General features: G+C 45.2%; 1 protein-coding gene across 3 annotated transcripts in view; it reads left to right on the forward strand.

Annotated features, from left to right (window-relative positions):
* The window catches only part of LOC119376571 (E3 ubiquitin-protein ligase wwp-1), a 71,427-nt gene extending 61,876 nt beyond the window's left edge, over window positions 1–9,551 (forward strand). For all 3 annotated transcript variants that reach the window (XM_037646366.2, XM_037646362.2, XM_037646390.2), the window contains exons 21-22: window positions 3,733–3,934; window positions 8,629–9,551. In XM_037646366.2, the coding sequence (XP_037502294.1) occupies window positions 3,733–3,934; window positions 8,629–8,801 (375 nt within the window). In that variant the 3' untranslated portion in view covers window positions 8,802–9,551. The remainder of the gene's footprint in view (window positions 1–3,732; window positions 3,935–8,628) is intronic.
* The last annotated feature ends 5,863 nt before the right edge of the window (window positions 9,552–15,414 follow it).

The following is a 15,414-nucleotide window of genomic DNA, read 5'->3' on the forward strand; positions in this document are numbered from 1 at the left end:
GAAAACCACTAAAATTGGATGCTCCAGCTTCGCCTCAAAGGTAGACCGCGATAGTATAATCGGGCCCCATTCGCATCGCTCACTTGCGCCAGCAGATCGCCTTACCTCTGTGTGTGGTGTCTGGTGCTTATTTGTTTCTTTTGAGCTGCGCGCAAGAAAACCACTAAAATTGGATGCTCCAGCTTCGCCTCAAAGGTAGACCACGATAGTATAATTGGGCCCCGTTCGCATCGCGTTCTCAATCGGTAGCCTCGCTTCGCTTCTCAGCGGACACCTCAACCATGCCTTAAAGGGGCCCTGCAATACTTTATGAGCATGGTCAGAAAACGCTGCCGATCGGTAGGCGATGCTCACAAGAACACGAAAGCCAAACATTAAAGCATAGCGCATCACGCATCTTGGAATTTACAATTAATTTTCGAAGTCAGCGAAAAATCTCTCCCTCTTCTCTCTACAAATGATGCCATATACCCAAATTACTGCACCATATACCCAAAGTCACCGCCGTTGGCTGATTTGTGCAACGTAGGCCGCATAGTTACGGTGGCTGCCAGGGGATGCCACCACATGCCCGCGCGCGCTCGCAACCACACTTCTTGCGGACAGGTGAAATAGTTTTTCGTGCCTGTTTATAATCTAAGAAAGAAACGGATCAGCACCAAACATCGCACACAAAGAATAAGCTGTGTACTTGCGTATTTCAGAATTCAAGCTGATTTTCCTGACCAGATTCTGCTTCAGTGCGCCTTGGTTCAAATTTCGTCGCCTCCTTGCCGCAGTTAGTTCCGGTCTGACGTAACAGTGAGGCCGCATCTTCTGCGCACCGGGTGCAGTCAGTTTTGATATCGCCCTTGAAGGGCCCCTAAACCACCCAGCGGTCGAAATTTAGTTGAGGTGAGGAAGTTGTGCTCGAGTTTACAACGAACACGTAGCCGTGAGAATTTTTCTAAACGGTGCCGTAATAGTGGAGTTATACGCGTTTGATGATCGAAACGCGACGATTGCTTCTTTCCCTCTTTCCTACGCTACCCTTTTCCAAAACCGCTTTGCCCTCCTCAGCTGAGTGCCCCTCCTCATCTCGCATGGCATACGTCACTGCTGACGCGCTGTTCGAGACAGCGTCTACATTCGGTTGCCGCGACTCCGACGCTCCATCTCGCCGTCAACTCTGTGTGATATCTGGGTGCACTGTTCGTTGACTAACCGCTGTTGCTGCCGTGCCGGCCCGTGCCCCTATGAATCGTGCCGGTATGGACCCTGTGTTGCGCGCACGCCTTCAAAGGATCGCCAACGTGATGGACCCGTACGGGGACACGCCGTGCCAGACCACCTCGGCTCGAGATGAGGAGCCGAGCTCGAGTTCCCGGAGCTCATCAAACCGCAAGGCGTGGATGTGTAATTACGCTACCGACTTGGCGGTCACATTAGGGCCCGCTCACGCTAGCAGCACGGCAGCTCGCCGTTTGACGTTCTGAGGCTGCCCTGTGCAAGCGATTTCGTTCGCGCACGTCAGCCGTTCTTTGCCGTTCGCAGAATAGGTCCGAGACCCATTTTCGTGCCGTTCTCCGTCTGCCGGAGAGCGACGTGGCCAATCAGTGACGGAGGAGCGGTTACCATGACTACGGCGCGCCGCATCATCTGCTTTCGGCTCTCCACGTCGTGTGCGTCTGTGGCGGGACGCTTCGAGCTGCTTGCTTTTTTTTCCGCGCTTTTCACGCTAAAAGTGCGGATGTCGTCCGTGTCATTGCCAGGCATGGTTCCAGCAGTCAATAAAGCGTTTTAGTCTGTCCGGCATCAAAGTAAGCGTCGCGTAAAACCAAATAAAATGTCCCCAAGCTGGCGCCAGGTCAAGTGGCGCCAGCTGTGGAGTATTAGAAACAACTAACAAACGCGTAATCTATGTCCTCCGAGCATTCGGAAGCGCCCTTCTCGACTCGCTAAGCCTACAGCACCGATTATTTGAGTATGGCTCTCTAAAACGGGGCTGAATAGGTACGAATACTTTGCTGTCGAAGCTTAAGGACATGAATCTAAAGCAAATGGAAGCATCAGTTCGGAGCTTACATGCTACAGAGCACACGGCGGCCACTTGATAGATTCGAGGTGGACGACAACCGCTTTTGGCACTGCGGCCATGTTTTTCGGAGGCCGCAGATGTCGATTCGCAAGCGGCAACACATAGCAACACGACCAAGAACAGCAAGATGCGCGCGAACAGCTGTTTGCAGAGTAACCGGAAGTCCTCGGTTGTCGTTCGGCCAATCGCAAGCATCGAAAGTGATAACGTCATCGAGTTTCACTGGTGATGTCACACATGTCAGTGGCGGGAATGGCGAGGACCGGAAAGGAGAAGCTCTTGTTTTTTCGAAATTGTGGCGCACCCGCGACCTGTAGCGCTGCGGCGTGTGGCATCGTTGATCGCGACGGCATTCTGCACGCGATGCGCTTGTTTACTTGAAATGTTTGGGAAAATGTCGGAGGGGGTTTAGGGGCCCTTTAAAATTTAATGATTGATACCTCGAATTACATACAACTTTCGTGATTTCTAAAAAATGGGCTAACAAAATTGGCATGCACTACACCTTCCTAATATAAACAACTAACCTCAAGTCAATAATTAAAAAGTTAATTTATGCGTTTTTGTTAGTTAGTCACATCACTGTCATGGTTAGCTGTAGCAAAGTATTTCCACCTCGACGGAGAGTTCGTGTAGGAAAATGAGAGGATCCTGACTCATAAAGTTTTTATAACAAAATTTTTTTTCTTTCAGGCTGCCTTATGGTCATTTTCTAACGTTCTTTGCAATTCTCTTGTTGAGACATTAGACAGTTATAGTTTAGCGTTAGCGTGATAGCGGGGGTTAAGGGAATAGCGTTACCGTGCCGCAAACGTTGGTTGCGGAAAGCGTGTTTTAGTTTAGCGGGATAGCGTTTACGTGCCCAAGCCGGGACGGTGGCGCCACCTAGCGAAGGGTGAATGCGGTAAAAAAAGTGAAAAGAACAAAACCGAGAATGCTTGCCTGTATCCCCGCACGCAGCAATATTACTCCTTTTTTTAGTGAAAATAAAAGTAAATAAATATGAACTAAGCACCAAAAGCGAAAATTTTCATGTTGCAGACTTGTTTACACCGATCTTCCGGATAGGCCGAGGGACTTTCGAAATGGGAAGCGATCTCAAAAACTACGCTAAGTTATCCGTAATACCGTGTCGTCGAAGCTACCTGAAGGCAAGCGAAGCCATTTCGCACAGTCATTTGCAACGAAAGAAGTGGATCCGTCCACATCTACGCTAAATTCAGTTCGAAGCGGGCGTCGAAAACCGCCGCCATGTTTTACGTACACTACGTTAACCACGCAAACACGCTAACGCTAAATCTGAAAAATAGCGTGCGTACGGTAAACACTACGGGTCGCGTACGGTACTGCGCATGCGCATTTCGGTCCCGCTATTCCGGTAAGCCCACTATTCCGTTAAGCCCACTAAACTATAACTGTCTATTGTCGTCATTAAATTATCAGTACTAACTACCCACTTTCAAAAAGCCTCGTGAATAAGTTATTGCTTGTTACAGATTTTGAATGATTATTCACAGTGGGTGGTAGCATGTGATTTCTGTAATTAAGGGAACGATTTCTAATGGTACACTCAGTTCATCTGGACATTGTGAACTCCTTGTGAATTTAGTAGACTGTCCTGCATTATTTTTTTTTATTCTCCATTCACCCCATAGTTGATGCTCTGTGGAATGCAAGAAATTGACATTGATGACTGGCAGCGAAACAGCATCTACCGGCACTACACTCGTAACAGTAAACAGGTTATCTGGTTCTGGCAGTTTATCCGAGATATGGACAATGAAAAACGAGCACGTCTACTACAGTTTGTCACAGGCACTTGCCGTGTACCTGTTGGTGGATTTGCTGAGCTTATGGGTGAGTCTTGTAATAAAACTTCTTTATTTACTACTGAAAATAACTTGATTGTAAATGACATGAGCAATTGGTGCTGGAGTACATAGGCATGGTAAGGCCTTGTGCATTGTAGGTTTGATTAATGATCCTATGTTATAGGCACATGCTAAACCCCAGGAGGCTTAGTTTGGACTCGTCCATTACGAAATCGTGCATAGCATCATGCATTTTCTTTGGGGGGGGGGGGGGGGGGGGGGGGGGGAGTGTTAACCTTCATAATTTGATAGTGTGTGAACCATATTTGCACTGCCCGCTGTGTTTCTTAGCCCAGTCGTACTACATCTTAAAACATTTCGCTACTTAAAAGGCTGAAAAAGTACTACATGTAACGCTACATGTAACCAGGGGTGTAGCCAGGGGATTGCACATTGGGTACATGCCCCATTCCATAGAACTTTTTGGCAACATTCTCATGTTGTCCTTCTCCACAGCAGCGTGGTAAGGCTCTTATGTTTGTTACACGGTCATGTATTTACTAGAAATATTGAGATGTCACCACCACTTATTCTGTGACATGCGACAACACGGCAATGGTCATAACACCTCGGAATGGTGATCTTGTCGGGAGCGGGCAGTGCGCTGCAGCTGGTTTTTTTATTGAACTGACTGCACAATGATAAAAAGGCTCATTCCTTCACTGAATGCAACCATGCAAGGCCAGGAACATGAATTCATTCCTTTTGGGCATGTGATTACCTCAGCACTCCAAGCACAGTGTTGTGTGCACAGTGGTAACAATTTCTACCTCTTGGCTGCAACTGGTCACGTTTACATGTATAACATCTGAACACCTTAACTCTAAAGCAGGTACAATAGGCTCTCGATAATTCAAACTCGAAAGGTCCCCAGGATTTTGTTTTGAATTATCAAAAGCTCTTGTAAACATGACTCAGGGTAACATACAAACTAGAATTGCAGTGTTTGTTTCTCAGCGCCGCAGCAACATCATGAACAGCTCTGCATGATTGCCAGTAAAGTTTTTAGACAGCAGCGGTCATACTGGTACTTGCAGTGATTCCACTCCTGCGCCAACTGCGCCAAAGTGCGCCAAATTGTATTTACTGCGCCATCCTGATAATATCGACGAAAATTGCGCCAAACTGCGCCAAAGTCTCGGGTTTTGGGGCGTCTGTCACCGGCAATCGCACCGCCGGCGCGTCAGAACATGTCCAGCTTGATCTTGGAGCTGCCATAGTCACAACCATGGACCAAGACTTATTGCGCTGAATAAATAGCGCTCGCGCGTGCGTCCCGAGTAAGTCACGATGCCATGCACGGTGCCGACGCAGCTTCTGTTCTGCAAGTCGGCTCGACAGCAATATGCGCTCTCCACAGAGGCTCGTGACGTCTATAGGCCTATCGGTAGTGAGAAAGTGCGACGGCGATTCATCGGCGAACGTCGTCTGTTCCAGAAACGCTGCTGATAGCTCGTTTCAAGCGTCGCACGGCACGTAAGGAAAGCAATGTTCAGTAATGACTACATGCGTGCCGCTAAAATGTCTGTCACTTCTGTTTCTGGACATCGCGGAATGAAATCGGGGATATGGAACAATATCGAATTTTCCTTGCTTCGCGTTTATGAAAGAGCACGCGAACGGTGGGAACGCGTTGACACTTCTCCTCAGATATACTTTATCCATGGATCTTCATCCAGAAGAGCTCTTTCGTAATTTCTTCCACAACACGTCCGAAGTTTGTAATCACTCTGCGGTAAATACCCCCTAAAAGGCCCTGCCCTTTTGAGCTCACGTGCTAGGGTTCGAATTCAAAGTTTTTGCTAGCTCTTTTTTAAAATGTCATCTCATTAATAAAAGCATATCTCCTGGTCGGAGCAGCCGCAAATGGGCAGCTGTCAGTAGCGGGCCCATCGCTGACGGCCTACAGTGAAGTGGCTACGCCATGTTAAACGTCCACCCCTCGCTTTCCAGGGTCACTAGCGGACGGATAAAAAAGAACTCACAGTTTCGCTTAAGGGCGAAGCAATGAATGCGATACCAACTAATTGTATTGTTAAGCGAAGTAAGGCTAGCAGCTAGATCGCTTGGATCCGATCTCGCGTAACTCAACAAAACGCTGGTTTAACGGAATATGGCTGCTCCAGAAAGCGAAGAGTTTTCGTGCTCTGAGTTCTCTAAACGCGTAGTAAGCGTTGAGAGCACAGCAAGTTTACGAGCCGTCTCCTGATGCCTCGAGATAGCGCGCGCGCAAGCGACTGCGCCTTTCGAACGATGCGGTCCCCCCGCTCCCCTGGCGTCCCTTCATGCTCCTTACGAAAGACGGGCGGTGCGTTTCCTCTCTGTTCGATGAGCAATCCACGGCAGGCCCGCACGCGGGAAGATGTTATCTCATGCACTCTCCGTGCGACGGAGACAGACGGCCGGCTAGTTTAATCTCCGCTTGAGCCGCGTTCGTCGCCAGCGCTCGCGAGCTTTTACCCGCGGCTAGAATGCGCGTGGTGATGTTATTAATTTGGACTTTATACGAAAAATTACGGCGACGGCAAAAATCCGCCGAGAGTGCCCATATAATCGCTATCACACTAAAAATGAAAAAAAAAATTTGAGGAGCCATTTAACTATGTGAAGTGGATGATAAGCGAAGCTGTTTCGCGCATGGCACAGAGGTGACATGGTGGAGGACAGTTTGGTATGTAAGGCCAGGTTGTTAACGGCCAGGCTGTTAACGTTCAGTACGCAATATTAATGGGAAAGCCTTAGATGCTTTATCAAACACGAAAATTGACCGTCGGCGGCGTCAATCGATTGATGCAAAAAATAATCATCATGTGATGGCGTTATCATCACGTCATAGATTGTGACGTTATCATGGCGTCATATATTGTGATGTAACGTGATGATGTCATCGCAGGACATCGTCGCTTTACACTGCTTCCGTGATCGGTGCGCCGATCATGGAGCTAGCGCAAAACCAGGTGAGGTGCAGAAAGCTTGCAGAGAGGATCAACCCGTCGATCGAGAAGAAAAATAACGTGGCTTTCGCCTCGGAGTCTTCTTAGGGGAATGCATTAGGGATAGTGTGGCTCTTTGCCATTGAGGCACTGCTGTACATCACGGCGTTTGTCTACCACGTCTGCTGATAACCACATACATGTATTTAGAGTGTTATTTCATAAAGTGCAATTTTATTGATCCGGTATTCTGTTTATTTGCTAGTGTCGAAAATAGTCGACGAAGAGGTTAATCCAGAACACTCAACTGCATGAGTGAGTGAGTGAATAAACTTTATTAAAAGTCCGGGCGAGGCGGGGGGAAGAGGGGATTAACCCCTGTATGAGTCCTTATTTTTTCATTAGCCAGTGAAGTATAGAGCTCTCCTGAGATGATTTTTTCCACGAGATTTGCAATGAATCGAAATATTTCTAGGCTTCATAAGAGCCCCATAATAATTACTAAGGTGCTTGAATGTTAATGCAATATGCTTCTGTAGTGTACTCCAGGATGTAAAATTTGCTGCTCCAGAGTGCTCCCAGATGTAAAATTATCTGCTCCAAAGTGCTCCAAGATTACAATTTTTCTGCTCCAAAGTGCTCCAAAACGGAAATTTTGCTGCTCCGAAAATTGCTCCAAATCAAAAGTCCTCGGTAGCATCACTGTACTTGTTATTATACAGTGCATGCATGCGTGTATGGACAAAACAGGCTGTGTCCCGTAACAGCTAGAAGTCCCTTCTTAATCTTAGGTGATTTCCCGTATTACACCAGTGTACAGCATCAAAAGTGACTGTAGAAAGGGTTTGGCACGCAATAGACCATGGCCAGACTGTCGGTTTTTTCTTTCTTCCTCAGTGAGCATGCGATTGTTGATGTGCGCGGTTTGGTTAGTTTGGTTGCTCATTTCTGGAGAAGGTGGCCTCTTCTTTAACTCCCTTTTTTCATTCCCCTAAAGACACTGAACAGTGCTCCCCTATGGGTTGCAGAAATAAGTGTCTTTCCTCTCCTCAAACTACTGCTGCTACTACTGTAGTCGTCACTTGTGAATAGGTCTTCTGATAAACACATGTAATTAAAGTAGTGCTTTAACATAACTAAATTATTCATTTGTGCATTTCAGACAAACAAATAAATGCATATCCCAAAGCGCAGTGTTCATGTAATACAGTAGCTGTCCTCAATGTGGGAGTTTGCGTAAAATTTGGTTGTTGTAAACTTGAACTTTTTTTTTAACTTCTGGCAACGTTCACCAAAATTTGAGGCAAATCTAACATTGTTACTTGTCCAAGATATATGTCGCCTTTACTATGATGTCTCTCTCAGAGGCCTTTGTTGCTTTGGGATGTTAAACCCATTATTCACAATCATTCCTATGGCTGCCTAAATTAAGCATATCTGCATTTCATGTCCACTTCTATAGTGACATCGGTTTGCCTCTACCTTTATTTCAGCTGCAATGCCAACCCTTACTAATAGTGTTTCAAAAGATATGACGATAAAAATGTTTGTGTTTGACACAATCTTAGATTTGACAGCTTCACTTAAGTGAAAGTTTGGGAGATAAAAGGGCATGATTCTAATCTTGATCCAGAGTAATAATTATTTTTAACTAAAAATTTGCAGTTAACACTTGGGTGCAAATTGAACCAGGTTTATGTTGTACGTAAGTGGAAAGACCATGTTGCTTTGTCGTTTGCTTATTCAGGGAGCAATGGGCCACAGCGTTTCTGCATCGAGAAAGTGGGCAAAGAGACGTGGCTTCCTCGAAGTCACACATGTTTCAACCGGCTGGACTTGCCACCCTACAAGAGCTATGAGCAGCTGGTGGAAAAGCTGACCTATGCCATAGAAGAGACAGAAGGCTTTGCTCAGGAATGATGCCTTCTCTGCCCCGTACATCTGCTCGTGGGGCAGCAAGAGTTTAAAGAGAAGCACTTGGGGACCCTGTCAGGCTGAAGGAGATAACCTGGAGAATGTTGATAAGGAGCTTAGATCTCTCCAATGCCAGCTGTCCAGGGCATTTAGGTTATGTGCTACCTTCAAGGCAGCAAGCTACATTGCCTGACAAAGTGCAATGAGCCCTTCTTTTTTTAATTGAGAAAAGAGATGAAAGGTAACTTCAGATGCGTTTTTGTTGCCTTTGTTCTGCTTGCTTGACATTGTTTATGCACTGCTCGTTTTCTGCATTCAGGCCTAAAGGGTGCAACTTGTTTGGCTTGAATTCCTGTATGTTTTGGTACTGTGATAAGCGACAACACCACACCGGTAATTGTAGTGGTGCAACGATTTTCTTGAGCAGTCAGCTGCTTTGACCTGTGTCTGCTTTTATGTTTTAGTCAGCTCTGGTGCTGCTTTACAGCGGCATCCAGTGTAATTGAAGTTGGTTCCTTTGTTGAATGGTCTCTCTTAGTGACATTTTGCCACTCTGGGTAGCTAATGTGAGACTTCTGCATGGCTGTGGGCGTTTGTAAAGCCATGGTCCTCATTAACTTTAAGGAATATATATTTATTCTCTGCGTATGCTCACTTGGCAAAAATGATGAGAACTGGTCTGGTAAAGTATCTGGCTTTTTATTCATTGGTGCGTGTCAAATGTGCATCCCACTCGGTGAAAAAAAGAAGAAAAGTAGTGTGGGCTAGAATTGAACAAAACTGGTGTTTCCTTGCCAGGGGGATCTACAGAGGCAGCATGCTGGCATGAAGGGGCTGTTTTCTCAGGTGCATCAGAGGACCATTGAACACCGAGTTTTTAGAAAGAAAAAAGCATATATATATATATATATATATATATATATATATATATATATATATATATACAGCCACTGGTCTCCAAAAAAGACTTTCTCAGGTTCTAAAAAGCTTGTGAAGTGAATATCGTTTTGGTTCTCTCTGCATCTACCGTTGTCTGGGTGCAACTGAACTTTTAGCTGGGTATATCTTAAAATGGAGCTGCAATGTTCTGTACATATGTTTTATTAAATGCACTGAATCCTGTATTGGCCCGAAGGAAATCCCTATAGGGACTACAACGAAGATTGTCATGGGGTTGCATTCCAGGCTTTCTGGGGAAAATGTAAATACCATGTAAAGAAAAAAAAAGTACAGAGGAAATGAAGGGGGCCTACTCGGCATACTCTTGTTCTGATGTAGAGTTTAGCCAATGTTGGCATGTTCCAGCAGTAGCCTAGTCTGCTGCACAGGTGAAATTCTGCTTATTGTAATAAATTTTTGGAGCTAGTGAAATTGACCTCGGTCAGAGCGTGCTTTATCGAATTTAGTACAGCTTGCGAGTTTTGTTGCTATGTGAACACTGTTGGTTGATGTGTGGCAGCAGTCTTCATCTCCTAATCTTGCCTGTGCTTTAAGTCATTTTTAGTGGTTTCTACTGGTGTATTGAGAAATCTTTTATTTTTACTTCTCAGTCAGTGTTTTCTGTAGGCTGTGGTTGTGAAAAGGCTTTTTTCTGAAGTGTTGGTCCACTGTAATGCATTACTTGGTTGTATGTGTAAATAATTGTTTAAAACCTTTCCCGTTTACAGTGCTGCTCATCTTGGCGTATCTGGGTCTTGTGACACTTTGCTGTATTGCTCCTTTTATTTTAAAATGAACGTATAGGTACTGAGAGTGTACAAGACAGCTGAGGGTGCATATGCCAGTGTTTTTGTCGCCATGTAGAACCACCACCTGCAGAAACGATCTGCCTGTAATTATTGTTTTAGACATAGCATCCTATAATGAACCATTATTTCCTGAAAGTCATTGCCAAGATGTCAAACACCAAGGTTACTTTGTGTAGTATGTTACTATGGAGAGAGTATATAAATATAAATATATATATATATATATATATATAATATACAACAAAGAACTTTGCAAAATTGGCAATATATCAAGTTTGACTGTACATACATATGAATTAAACCAGGGTGCAAAGTCAACTGTTGTGTTTTCTAATTGTTTTCTTCGCTGTGGACAACTTCACATTCACATATTTCTTTCACTAAAGGCACATAACTGCAAAAAGGCTGGCAGGCCATTGCCAGGCTTGCCTTTGCATTTGTTGTGACTATGCACGATTCAGCATTATTAATCTACATTCACAGACATTACACTTAAAGGGGTGGTGCCACCATGTTTGTGGCTTGCGCGTTCTTTGCTGTAAGCGTTTCCTACAGCTCCAGGAAGCATGATGCACGCACCAAGATTCATGTATTCGCGCTAAATAATTGAATATCGCCTTTTGATGTGGACAACTTTCGGTTTCGGTTTCTGGGCGCCGAGGTTGGGCAGTGACGTAGAAGTGTAGGAGGCTTGGTCACGTGACCACACAAGGCTGTGACGCACTTAGCCAGCAAGCGATCGAAACTCGGCGAGTGATGTAGCAACCGATGCTTTGCCGGTATTATAGTGAACTAGAATATATTCTAGTTCACTACAGCCGGTACGTACGTTGCGGAGGTCCAGAGGTCGCTCACGTCACTACAGCAGGTCTGGTGTGACGTCACTACAACTTTCGTTGCCCATCCTACAGATCTACGTCAGTGTTGGCGCGCTGGCGATGGGTTTTGATCGGGAGAATGGGCATTTAGGTACACTTTGGAAGTGAACTAAAATATATTCCAAACGTTTGCTGTGTCCGACCCTTCGTTTGGAGTGTCCTTGCATACAGAGGAAACCCACAACAGGCTTGTTATAGCCTCGAAATTTCATGGCACCACCCCTTTAAAGCGTGGGCAAGTTTTCACTGGTGTCTACTAAACATTAGTTGTTGTTTTTTCATTCAATTTCTTTGCAGTTTATAGTGTAATCGGTCATATCCTGGCGCTGCTACTGCTCTTTGCAAACATCGCTTTCCTTGTTAAACCCTTACTGCAAGAAATTTGTCTTTTGAAAGGATAATCTTGGTTTAATGAACACAAACCCTTGTTTAAAATGAACACAGATGGTTGTATATCTTATATTATGCAGAAAGATGTTTGACTTCGAAAGCCTAAAATAATATTGCAGCCATTGGACAAGTCTTTGCAGTATAAATTGCGCATTTTCTCATAGTTTGGGATAGCTTCTTTCAGATATGTAAAAGGAAAGCAGTACAGTTGCTGCAAGAAGTAATCGTGTGAGAGCATATCTTAGCGTACCCCTTTTGCAATTTTAATAGAGCAGTGAACAGTGACAGGTGTTTGCCTGCCATATATACAACTAAGGCGTGTTTCAGCAGTACACTACAGTTGGGCTCAATGGATGACACCATGGAGCCGGACGTGGTACTTTTGTTGCATTGCAGGCTTGTAGGTACCGTATGGTACCTTGTAATCATACTTGCATACTATATGTAGACAGGACAAAGGCAAGGCACAGACGCATGGCAATACAGTAGTGCGGTGATCCGTTAGGATGAAGACCAACTGTTCAGAGGTAGCCTCATCACATCTGGTTTTGGCTGGGCCAAGTCGGCAAGAGGTTAAAGTGGCATATTGTGCTTTTTGGTACATAGTTCTGACTGCAGTGCAAATAGCACACGGACGGAACTAAAACAACAAAGTTGTGCTAGAGGTTGTTATAAATTGTAGCTGATGATGCATCCATTCTCATATATGCTTCATTTAAGGCTGTTTTGTTCTTGCACCACAACTCTATCAAAAGATGTATCTACCTAGTCTTCTTTTTCACGATTTAATCTGCACTTTGTGGTTCAAAATGTGCTCACTCTCAATTCCTGCGTATATGCAGTAAAAAATAATGCACTATATAATTGTGCGCTTGCGGACTACCTGCTTCTCACATTAAAACTTCGTACTACTGGACTGTTGCACCACATCGTCTACATATGACACGTTAGTGGTGATTAGCTGCATATTGACTGAGTGAAAAAGGCTGGGCAGCTAATTGACAAACAAAATTAAGATTGCTAAAGGTGCACTGAAAATGCCTGTATCGCAACCAATAATAATTTTTCAGGTGGAAATAATCGAAATAGCAGCATATGCCGTTCATGCAAGCTCCACCAGCGGAAGTAATCCTACTCTTGGTCACTTTAGGTGGTTGTCGTGCAGGCAATGCTCACAAGGTTGAGCTGCTGATAGCGTCGCAAAAAGTTTGCTTTGTGACAAACGAAGAACCCTGCATGAAGCAAATAAATTAATACCGGGAAGATGAACTGAAAACTTTCTGGGTTGGTTCAGGTGCAATTACGATGTGAAAATTCTAATGGTTTGAACTAGTTCGGAACTTACTGCAAGTGTTAAACATTTACCCTTTTAGAAAAGTGCACAATTCGGGGTGTCTTTCAGTAGGAGTGTCAGTTGGGTGAGTTGGTATGGATGCATTGTTAAGAAAATGGTGCAACAGAGAAAAAAACGAAAGACATTTTTTTTTTTTAACCACACGAATACAAGCGCCATGTTTGCACACAAGGCATTTGTGTTTGTGTGATTAAAAAGTATTTTTGTGTTTTCTGTTGCGCCGTTTTAACGCGATAGCATTAAAGAGCTTATTTCGCAGAAATTCCGGTGTCGGTGTCGTTGGTTGTGAGCAAAAAATCAGCGTTGTCCGTGAGCGAAAAATTTAGATGCAAATACCGGATGCAGATGATTCTTGGGAGCAGCCAGAGCGGCGCGTCCCCTCAAATAAAAATCTTCGGTTTGATTGAGAATCGAACCCAGGTCTTCTGCGTGGCTAGCAGGTGTTCTGTCACATGGCCACGCCAGTGCTGGAAACTGTTTCGGAAAAAAACCTATATATGAATGTGATGTAGTGTGAGAAGTCTCCTTAACGCATCTAATATTGCATGGCAGAAGCGTAAAACTTCACCAGTCGTCAGAACATATTGTGCAACGAGTGGGTGGTTTAAAGGCCTACCCATGACAAAACGCTCGGGCATAATTTATCATCATCAGCAACAGCATCAACAAAGTGGGCAGATGCGCAGGTGCGCGCGTTTCCTTACGGACTCACAGTGGGTTTGCCAATTGCCAAAAGGAAGAATTATGGCTTAGTGGGCACTTCCCAACTGTACTTTCAGTAGGCATTCTAGGGTAGCTTGAAATGGCCGCTTTACGCACGCACAGACGTTGCTTTCCTTGCAGCTCATTATTGTTATCAAGCAGGAACAATAGAGCACTACTTCACAGAATGTCGCAGATATGGAAATATAAGGCAAAGATTTCTGAAACCACCTTTTCAAAAACTTGGCCTTGAGCTTTCCATGTCGCCATTACTCTCCCTCGGCACTGGGGCAATGCAACAGGGGCATATGTGATGCCATACTCAATTATATAAAAGACACAAAGAGACTGCCATGTTAATATTATAGGTAGATATACACCATTTCATTCATTCACTTATATAGTCTGTATTTATTTATATATTTATTTAATTCTATTATTTAACACTCGTTTAACATTTCATAAAGAAATCAAAATTAAAGGGGTCATGAAGCACCCCTTGGGCTTGAAAAAAGACATCCTGCGGAAAGCTGACACGGCTATGAACTGCTCTGCAAAATATTACAGTCGTGCGCGCCGCGTAAAGGCCACAAGCGGAGCGCGAAGTTGCTGTTTCCTCAGGCGCCCTCTTTTCAAACAGGCCGGTTCTCACTCTCGTCGGTGGGCGGGGCGTCTGCACGTTGACGTCGCGGATCTGCAAGCTTACGTCGCACGAGATATAGCGTGCTTATTGGCCGATAACCGGATGAGATGCGCTTCTTGCCACGGGGTGCCGCCACTTGCCCGCGCCGCACTCCTCAGTCTGCTAAATTTACACGGTAGCCGCACTCGCGCACGCGAATCACAGCGGGAGAGCGATTGCGTTTCACGACGCGCGCTGACGTAACTTCTTTCCCCCATGCCATCCCTCCCTGTCTAGCTTCCAGTGCGCTCATCGGCACGAGAAGAGAGAGAAAGCGCTGAGAGAGTGCGCCAAACCCCCGTAACTCCGCTCATTGACGGATTCGAGAAATTTTTGCGGCAATCGATTTGGGAGGCAGTAAACTCCGATACTAAGGTCATTAGATCATTACTTGGAAAAGTGGTTCATGACCCCTTTAACACTAACATTCTTGCTTTACTATAATATTTTTCGCGTATTCCCTTTTTTTTTCTCTTTTTTTTTTTCCACAAATTCTACTGCCGCACGCTTCGTGGCCGATCCCCCGAAGTGGGTTGAGCCATTCCCCTAGGACCCAACCAACCAACAGTTGAGCTAGGTGTCCCGCCGAGAGCTTGAGAAGGCCCCATTACGCTGTCGCGTTCTACTCTTGGAGGCGAAGCTCAGGAGTCCCCCAAATTTTTCTTGTCAATGTGTCTTTCATTCCCACTATAATAATCATGTGGCTTGCTTGCATTTTACTTTCTTGGAAGACTGCTCCTGCCACTTAACTGTCAAGAATGCTATGTCACGCTGGCAGCGCGTGCGCCATTCGTGACCTAGAAGTACCGGGCGCGCGGCGATTGAATGCAAGGAAAGGCACGCAAGTAGATGACGGTTATCATTG

Source organism: Rhipicephalus sanguineus, chromosome 1 (genome assembly GCF_013339695.2).
Source record: "Rhipicephalus sanguineus isolate Rsan-2018 chromosome 1, BIME_Rsan_1.4, whole genome shotgun sequence".
In the NCBI taxonomy this organism is placed as follows: Eukaryota; Metazoa; Arthropoda; class Arachnida; order Ixodida; family Ixodidae; genus Rhipicephalus; species Rhipicephalus sanguineus.